Source organism: Lactuca serriola, chromosome 9 (genome assembly GCF_051521515.1).
Source record: "Lactuca serriola cultivar US96UC23 chromosome 9, Lser_US96UC23_V15, whole genome shotgun sequence".
Lineage (NCBI taxonomy): Eukaryota > Viridiplantae > Streptophyta > Magnoliopsida > Asterales > Asteraceae > Lactuca > Lactuca serriola.
Window position 1 is genome coordinate 15,020,001 of NC_136416.1, and position 10,663 is coordinate 15,030,663.

Sequence of the window (10,663 nt, forward strand, 5' to 3'; positions counted from 1 at the left end):
CTACTTATTTGAAAATTTTTAACGATTATAAAAATATCTTTAGGAAATATTTTAGTTAAATTGATATTATAATTTATTTTTTGCATTTATCACTATAATTTACCACTTTTAACTATTTACAAAATATTCTTTGGTTTTTTTAGTGGAACTAAAATTTATATTTAAGTTGACACTGTAATGTTATATTTAAATTAACAATTTAAGTATTTTGTCCAAACTGTTCAGTAGTTGTAGTTTTAAATTGATAGTGGTTTACATATAATAACATATTAAATCTAATAAATTAAGTATAATATGTTAAAATTTAAAGACATTACTTTATAAATAGAAGTAAATATATTATTTTAAAATTGAAATTTAGTCTATTTATGATTACACTTTAGGTTTGATATTTATTGAACCTTATTAACCAACTTATAATCATCATTAGAATTACACTACAATTTATCACTTTTAACTATTTATAAAATATTATTTGGGTTGTTTAAGTTAAATAAAATTTATATTTAAGTTGAGCCTGTAATGTTATATTTTAATTAATAATTTAATTATTTTATACAAATTGTTCAAAAATTATAACTTTAAAATGACAATGGGTTACATCCAATAATATATTAAAACTAATAAATTAAGTATAATATGTTAAAAGTTTAAAAAACATAATTTTATCAGTAGAAGTAAATATATTATTTTAATATTGAAATTTAGTTTATATATGATTACACTTTAGGTGTTATATTTATTTAACCTAATTACCAAATTATAATTATTATTATTATAAAGAAATTGAAAAGTCATGGGAGTTTCAAATGAATGTGATGAAAGGAAAAAGAATGGGGGTTTCAAATGCATGAGATTCAAGAAAAAATGCTAGCTTTATAAGTATGTATGATTTCAATAAGGAACCAAAAAGTCAATCTAAATTGTTTGATTACAAATATAAAAAAAAAAAAAAAAAAAAAAGATGTAAAAATATCGTCTACAAAGCCATATACAAAATTATAGCGAAAATATGGACATTTTAGGAATAATGTACATTGATCGTAACTAATTTATGTTTATAAATGTTTAGTTTTTTTTTATTTCGTCAATTTTACGGCTTTATTTTTCTCAGAAAAAATGAATATAAAAATTTATAATTTTATGCTCTACAAATAGTTTCATATTTGTATTAAAACACAATTTTTTCTTCACGTGAAGTCGCTGATATTTAGAATGTGAATCTGAACCGTATCTAATTTTTTTACACATACTAGTTCACATTTGAATGATATTTATAACTGTTGTTTTTCTAACTAATCATTAATATATAAATAATTGATACTCGATATTTGATATAAATTTTCATTATGTACAATAATCGTACAACATCTAACAATCTTCGGGTTTATATAATTTTCATTTACTTTCATTGAATGATGAATATGGATGATAAATTTTCATGCAAATAATTCATAATCTAAAAATATGAAAATTTCATAAAGAAAATTGAATAAATACTACATATACATTTGTATTATTTTGATTATGAACATGCATTGTAAGTTATGACATTCAAATGTGAATCTTGTAATATCATTTGCAATATTATCTAATATTTCAAGTGTGTTATTAGTCACAAGTGAATTTATTTATATTTACAAGTGAATTTATTTATATTTATATCTGAATTGTTAGTTCGATTTGGTTTTCGATTTCGAACCAAATAATACGAACCCTTAATACATAGATACTTGTTATTAAGATGAACTATTTATGACACTTATCATGATCAATGTATACATGCTTTGCATATTTCTCAATACCTTCATTTCAAATTTTTGCATAAAATTTTATGTAGTTAAATACAAATCTTGGCGCGCACGATGAGTTAGACTTTGAGTTCTTAGGAAACAAACCAGGCAAACCTATTACCCTACAGACGAATGTATTTGCAAATGGAGTTGGAGGTAGAGAGCAAAGAATTCGTCTTTGGTTTGATCCCTCGACAGACTTCCATTACTACAAACTATTGTGGAACCAACATCAGATTGTGTATGTACTCATCTCATTTTATCCTAAAAACGATACATTGTCAACAATATATTTGTTTTAAGATGCCTTAAATGGTTGAATTAGCTTTTATTTATTTCATTTGAACACAATTCCGAGTCCACCAACAAAAAATACAACTCTAACCCATTAAAAATTATTTTTAAATTGGTTGTGTATATCATGCAAGCATTAATATAAAATTTATAATTTATAAACCAATTTAAAAAATTATAAATCAATTTTTTATATTTTAAAACTTCAAACTGTTAAAAAAAATCAAAACAATCATACCCATGAGCGATAAGGGCTCGGGTGTCATAATATTTATGTTTCTTTTTATATATTTTTTTTATATATTACTTTTTTCTTTTTAACTTTTGTGTATACTTATCTTCATACTCACTAAATCAAGGTAAATGTCAATTAAAGAGAGAATTATTGACTTACAAATGTCATTATTTATATGAGTAAAAATAAAACAAAAAGTAAAAGGATATTTAAGTTTCATAATTATAATGTACACTTCAAACTTAGAACATATTCATCTATTCTTTTCATTGCAATATATTTCTATATTTTTTAGGTTCCTTTTTCTAACATTATATTGATGTATTTTCCTCAACCTACTTTTATTTTTATTTCATCCATTTTATTTTAGGAAAGGTCTCCAAAGTCTTTGATGTAGTGAAATATATTGTTATTTGGTGTACGGTAAAAGAAATACATTATCCACAACGAAAATGATTACAACATATTACTATTACGTATAAAAATGGTCGCATTTGCTAAAATAATAATTAGCATATAGTAGTTATTTCTTTGAATTTAACACTAATAAAACGTTTGTCAAGTGAGACTTAAACTTTTCTTTTTCTTTCCTCATGTTTTTTGTATGGAATACTAATAAAAAATTATTATTGTCAAGAATGTCTTAAGGAAAAAATATATTATGATGGCACATACTCTAATTAGAAATATATTGGGTTTTACAGCCACCATCAATTTAAACATTCTAAAATGAAGAAACATCACGTTTCACGTATTTCAAATTTAAGATGATCTATCGTTCAAATATATATATATATATATATATATATATATATATATATATATATATATATATATATATATATAATGAGATTCAAAAGAGAACCATAATTAACCAAGGAATCAAGGAACCAATCTTTTTTTCAACTTTTAGAATTTATTTTTTATCAAAAAAAAACTAAAAATACAGAAATTCATAACTTTTTATCCTTTTTCCAATGATATAAAATTCGGTTTTTTTTACGTAAAATTCACAATGTGAATCTTCGAAAATTCACAACGTGAATCCGGATTCACACGGTGAATCCGAAAAATATTTTTCACATTCACAATGTTAATATATGAATTCAGATATTTTTAGATTTTTTTTTTCGATAAAGAATAAGCTCTACAAATTGAAAAAAAAAAATCGGTTCCTTGAAGAATCCATAATTATGGTTCTCTATTGAACTTTTCCGTGTATATATATATATATATATATATATATATATATATATATATATATATATATATATATATATATGATTTACAACTAGTTCTTAACATACAAAAACATTGTTAAATAAGGCCTAACTATATTATAATCTTGTTTCAAGGTTTTTTGTGGATGACATACCAATACGGGTATTCAAAAACGACATGATGAATGGTGTGGGATTTCCTAACAAAGCAATGCAACTGGTTGTAAGCTTATGGGATGGGTCTAGTTGGGCCACCGATGGTGGTAAAACGAAGGCTAATTGGGCTCATGCACCATTTCTAGCTCAATTTCAAGATTTTAGAATTGATGGATGTGTCTCATCACCCAGTGGTCCTAATAAGGACTGCTATTCCTCAAGGTATCCATGGAATAACCAAAGGTTTTGGCAATTAAACAGTCGTCAATTAAGAGCTTATGAGAATGTGAAAAGAAGGTATATGAATTATGACTATTGTACCGATCGATCTAGGTATCGAGTGCCTCCTCCAGAATGCCATGAGTGGTAATTTAATAATTTCATCAATCAAAAGTATGATAATGTTAGAATAAAGTATATGAATTATGACTAGTGTGGTAATATATTGAAGTATCTTATCATTCCCACATAGTGCATTAAGTGATAATTTAGTAATATACTTGATCTCGTATCTCGTTCTTATTTTTTGTACTTTATTTCCTACAAGTTTATATTAAAATGAATCATAATTTAAGTTTCTATCTAGTGCCATAATTAACTATTTGCAACAAAGGTATGTAGAGATACTTATGAGTTAGTGAAAAAGGATAATACTTTGAACACAAATTAACCAAATAAATATCCTAAATGCACCATTTTCTTTTATATAAAACTATGTGATAAAATTATTATCTCTATCTTTTTTGAAGTTGTTTTTGTTGGACTTTGATGGCTATTTATAATACAAATCAAACTAAACATGCAAAAGAAGCAATAAAATAAAACCATCAAGATCTAGTAATCTTCATGTTCGTTAAAAATTACCACAACAATATAAGCTACAACCAGTGTTTGTGTGTTTACTTTAATTCGATGATCAAGAAGAAACAAAGGTCTAGATTATCATATCTTGATCACAGTCGCACCCAGAGTAGTTCAAGCAAGCACAAATTCAAACATAGTTTGTGTGTTGATTTTTCTCCAAGTCGCGAAACCTTAATCAGTATTTGTCATTTTGTCTGTGTGACTTCTGGGGGGAGTGTGTGTGTGTGTGCGTGTGTGTGTCAAATTTATGATACTTTCTTAAGGGTTAAAGGTTGCATTTTATAATTGTACAATCTCTTACTTGCCTAGGTTTAAACTATGATAATTTTAATTAGACAAAATTGTTGGATTAACGTATTTAAGCCAATAACTAAATTGATATATTCTTGAATTAGAAGCAAAGTGATTTTTAGGTTGCCCTCATAACTAGTAACTGAATAGAAGGAAATAGATGTTGATTTATTAATTTATTATATGATTAATAAACTAATTAGGAATTGAAATAAATAATTTATTAATATATTATATGATTAATATATTAATTGGGAATATTAATAATTAAGAATTAATCAAAAATTAATTTTGTTAGTTGGAATTAATGAGAAGTGCAGGGGTCAAGCTGTAATTGTTCAATAGTTGCACAAGAGAAGGTTTGTAGAACCTACTAGGGGTGGCCGATTTTGGCTAAGCTCTTTAGGGTTTCTAGAATAATCATATTAGATAATAAATGGCTTGGATAATTACTAATTTGAAACATATTATTATATTGTTTAAATTAGGGTTTCAAGGTTACCTTATCAACTGTAAATAAGACCCTTAGGATACCTATTTTATGCCCACTCCTTCTTACTCTCATAGAGCCAAAAATTTGTTGTTGCCTCCTCTCTCCTCAAGTCTTCTAGTTACTATCGTTTTAGGTACAAGCCACTAAAGGCACTCAAGCTTTTGATGCTTGCTTTCCAAGGAACTTCAAGAGGATTTTGGTGTGGTTATTTGCTACAATAATCAAAAGGTATGTAACCTTAAATCTATATGAATTTCGATTTTCATAGCCTCCATTAGGGTTTCTTGATGTTCATAGATAATTGCTATCAATAGAGAAAACATAAATCCATTTTAGGTTGCATGTGAATTTAGTGGTTAAGTGTTTTTCCGTTACATGTATTTTTTATAACCTTGAAAACCCATTAGAAATATCAAAACCATTGTTTTCTATTGATTAGTGCATTAGAAGAATTGATCAAATTAGGGTTTATTGAAAATAAACCCTACACTTTGGAAATTTCGACTTTGCTAACGTTTCTTGAAACCCTATCCTCTTTACCCTATTTTCAAAAATGCTAGGGTTTCCCTTTAGGTTTCTGGTTTCCTAAAATTATTATTCTAAATGCCATAAAATATGAATAATTAAAACCTGGAAACCCTTATCCCTATTTCGAAAATTAGAGGGTTAAGGATTAGGATTAAATTTGAACTATTTTATTAATTGTCTAGTTGAAGATAATTATTTAATCCCTAATGATTTAAATTAGTTTATTAATTGTTTAATTGAAGATAATTATTTAATCCCTAAAGATTTAAATTAATTAGTTAATTGGTTAAGTAAAGGATAATTGGTAAATCATTAATTGGTTAAAATTAATTAATTAATTGTTTGTTTTCAAAAATTAATTTTAGACCTAGTATTTCGAAAAGTTTTAAAATACACCTTATACTATATAATATTAATTTTTTAATAATATATTTATAAGAAAAGTCAATGAAATTGCTAGTACGCCACATTCACGAAACCATACTATAAAGGGGTGTGAGGAAACGACCTATAAAAAGACCATTGAATGGTGTCCATTCTCACCCACCGCTCCCGTGTATGGTGGAGGATCGTTAGCCGAACAGATTTGATAGGACATAACATTATTAAAAGTATGATGTTATAAAGTACTAGAACCCACTTTAAAAATTTCACTCTAGTTACTTTAGGAAAAATGTGAAGTGTATGCTAATCCATGAAAACGAACATCACTCTTTATAACTCATTAGTGGAGTGTGCATGGTTCACCAGCACACTAATTGGGCACTATAAAGTTGAGTAATGGACAAATTGAAAATTATCATTATTGATGGAGCGTATGTTGTTTACCAGCACATCAATTTGAGATGATAAATGACCTCGAAATTGTCTAGTGGGTTTGCATGGTTATTCACAACTTGTTTGTGATCATCAGCATCCCAGTCACAAATTGAAGAGCATAATATGAGATTAAACATGTCATTGATAAGATTCAATGAATCTCAATTGATCTAGGAATATCATATTAGCTTGAAATTAGTAAATTTGTATTACCTACCTTGATAAATTCGCAATAAGATTATGGCATCCCTTTTCTTTATTGTGAATTGTATTTTGGATCCTAGCCTTGAATATTCATTTTTGGTTAAAATATTAAGGATTTATATCACTAACTAATACTATACCTGTTTATATTGATGTCTGGAACCGGTGATCTCGCTACTACTCACACTACCACTCCCTAATCGAATTTCACTTGACTCTTGATTTTTTTCAAAAGAGAAGCTGATTGTTCCTAACTACAAGGACTGGATGCGAAATTTGAAGATGACTCTTCGGTACGAGAACAAGGAATATGTTCTTGAAAAACCTCTTCTTGAAATCAATCATTCCACCGCTACTCCTGAGGAAACTGCTTCATATAACAAACACTCTAATGACACTACTAAGGTCACTTGCATCATGGTGGCCACCAATGGCACTAGAATTGGAAAAGTTCTATGAGGGCTATTGACCTTATGAAATGTGCATCGCTCTTAATGAAAATTTTCACGATAAAGCGAGACAATAATGCTACGAAGTGGTCAAGACTCTTATGACATGCAAGCTTAAGGAAGGAGAATCTATTTATGCTCACATACAAAGAATGAAGAGATATGTGGATCATCTGGAAAGGATCAATGTGTCGTTTGACAAGTAGTTGGCCATTCACGTGGCCCTTAACTCTTTGCCTCCTAGTTATGATCAGTTTATTCTAACTTATCATTTGAACAACATGGAGATGACATTGAACCAACTCCACAATTTTTTGCAAACTGTTGAGTCAGGGATGAAGAAAAATCATGCTCCTTCTTCAATGAGTACTCCTGTCCTGGTCATTGGATCTGGAAAATGGAAAAGAGAAAGTCTCCTTCCCAATCCAACTAGAAAGGGAAGGCCCATACTGGATGAACTAGTAGTGTGTCCAAGACAAAGCCCAACTTTGATGTCCCTGCGATCAATGATCCCAAAAAGGCAACTTGCTTCCATTGTGGCGAAAAAGGGTCATTGGAGAAGAAGTTGTCCCAAATGCTTGAAGGACTTGAATGATGGAAATATCAAGATGTTCTCTTTTGGTATTTACACTATCCAAGTCAATAACACACAAATTTCTCATTATTGGGTCCTTTACACATGATATGGTTTCCAAATTTGTTATGATTTGCAGGGGATAAGAGAAAGTGAGGCGGTGGAGCATGAAAGGTTAAAAATGATCATGGGAAATAGGCAGACTTCACCTGTTACCAAGATCGGGACTTATGGTCTTATGTTTAGTAGTGGTGTTAGGGTTGATTTGTTGAATTGTTGTTATTCGTCGAATATGACGCGAAACATTATTTCATTTCTTGTATTGTTCAAACAAGGTTTTAGATATTCATTTGATAATGAGATTGGATCTATTTCTGCTTATAAAAACGGTGTATTTATGTTTGAAGCTTAACCTTGTAATAGTGTGTATGAAACTATTGTTGGATTAGTGTCTAAGTCCATAACTATTTTGGTATGTACTTGACCCGATGGTGCATGGTCCTTTTAGGTTGCCTTCATCAAAGCAACTTGATAGGATGAATTATGGAGAGAAATGATTAAATATGATTTATTAATATATTATGAGAATAATATATTATGAGAATAATATATTAAAGGAGAAATCATATTGTTTAATTAATATTAGTCAAGAATTAATAAGAATTAAGTTTGTGACTAAAAGAGATTAATTAAACTTAAGGGACTGGAATTGTAATTATAAGATAATTGCAATTGGGCCATGGATTGCCTTATATTATAAGGTTGGACGAATTCTATGGGGAAACCCATTAGAAATCGTCCAAGGCCTTTAAGGAAAGGAGTCCATGGGTTGCTTAGGGCTTAAGCATCCAAATTAGGGTTTCCTTGTTAGATAACCCTAATAGCCTCACTATATATAGAACCCTTATGCTCCAAAAACGTGGTGAACTAATGGTCTAGGGTTTCCACACGTTTTGGGCAGCCTCCTTCTTTTCTCCTCTTCATCCTCTTGCTCTTGGTGTTTGTGAAGCATTAGAGGAATGACATTTGTGACTCTAAGCTTTCTAAAGTCAATACAAGGAGGATTTGAGATTGTTATTACTACATAACAATCAAGGTATGATCTAAACCCTAATTATATGTTATATTGATTATCATATGCTAGATCTAGGGTTTATAGTCTTGGATAAATTTCATGTACAATAGAGAAACCTAGATCCAAGCATTAGGGTTTGTATGAGCACATAGGATGTTCTTATGACTAAAACCCATCAGTGGTATCAGAGCCTGGTTGGTTTCTATTGTATTGATGCCTTGTATGTTTGTTCAAGTTGAAAAATTCGATTTTTTGTGAGACTGCCTGATGAACTCGGCCAGTCCCATTGTGGACTCGACGAGTAGGCCCCTACTCGGCGAGTCCATATGGGTACTCGGCGAGTTCGAGCGTCAGAAAGAGGGGATTTCGGGATTTCTTGCTGTTTTTCTCATGGATAATTGCCTTATCTGTTTTAGGTCATTAAAATCCGATTTTAATCATATTTATGAGTATATCCTTGATTAAACAAAAGATAATTACCAATTGATTAGATAATAACTTCCTTATATGATAAAGATTGGATTATTTGTATTAATTGGGTAACTTATTTTGCAAGAAATTGAAATTAGGTCAAATATAGATAATGATGAAATTAATTGTTTAATTTATATTATTTGTTATTTGATCCTTGTGTTATGGAAAGTTTCAATTTTCCCTTTTAGGTTTTATAGTTTAAATTTGAACTCAAAAGTTTAGTTTTAAAATTTAAATAGTTGAAACCCTAATGTTTTAAGAAGGTTTCAAAACTTGCCCTCAAGTTTTGGAATTTAAATTTTGATTAAAAGTTTAATTTTGATGTATATTTATATTCTAAACCTAAATGTTTTGAAATGTTTCAAAACTTGCCCTCAAGTTTTGGAATTTAAAAGTTGATTAAAAGTTTAATCTAGGAATGTTAAATTCTAAAACCCTAGTATTGTTTTGAAAAGTTCAAATCACACCCTTATGGTTTTATTAATTAATTAAGGTGTATAATTAAAAGAGGTTTAATAAATCCATAAAAGTTTAGGTTTACAATTTGATTGAATTAAAAGTATAATTGTTAAATTTGACCTCCTAGTATTTTAAAAGTGTAAAATACACCCTATACTATATATATATATATATATATATATATATATATCATTAAAAGTCTAACATTATATATATATATATATATATATATATATATATATATATGTATGAGTAAAAGTCAGTCTTACCGTTAGTAGGCCTCATTCACGAAGCTGGTTTATAAGGGGTATTTAAGGAAATTGCCTATAAAATGGCGATTGAATGGGTATCCACTCTTACCCACCGCACTCTTGACTAGTGGAGGGTCGTTAGCCGAATGGGTAGGATAGGACAAAACCTTCCATTATAAGTATAATGAAGTACAAAAGTAACTAAATGTTTTACAAATTCCCAATCTTAGTTACTTAGGCAAAAGTGAATTGATGCAATTCCATGAAATTACACTTTGTGCCCTTGCAAAGACGTTAGTGGAGCGTGTGTGGTTAACCGGCACACTAAATGGTTCTAAGCAAGGGTAGCAAAGGGTGACTCAATGTTTGTCATAGTTCGGTGGAGCGTGTGTGGTTTACCGGCACATCGAATAGGTGACTGTAACATGTGAGGGCACCATGTAAGTTTGCATGGTTATTCACACCCGCTTTGTGATCCTCGACA

The 10,663-nt window shown here is 29.0% G+C and overlaps 1 protein-coding gene across 1 annotated transcript in view; it reads left to right on the forward strand.

The window, feature by feature from the left end:
- Window positions 1-4,130, forward strand: part of LOC145074170 (xyloglucan endotransglucosylase/hydrolase protein 2-like) — a 14,584-nt gene extending 10,454 nt beyond the window's left edge. The window contains exons 3-4 of the mRNA XM_079020580.1: window positions 1,841-2,034; window positions 3,678-4,130. Coding sequence (XP_078876706.1) covers window positions 1,841-2,034; window positions 3,678-4,068 — 585 coding nt within the window. The 3' untranslated portion in view covers window positions 4,069-4,130. The remainder of the gene's footprint in view (window positions 1-1,840; window positions 2,035-3,677) is intronic.
- The last annotated feature ends 6,533 nt before the right edge of the window (window positions 4,131-10,663 follow it).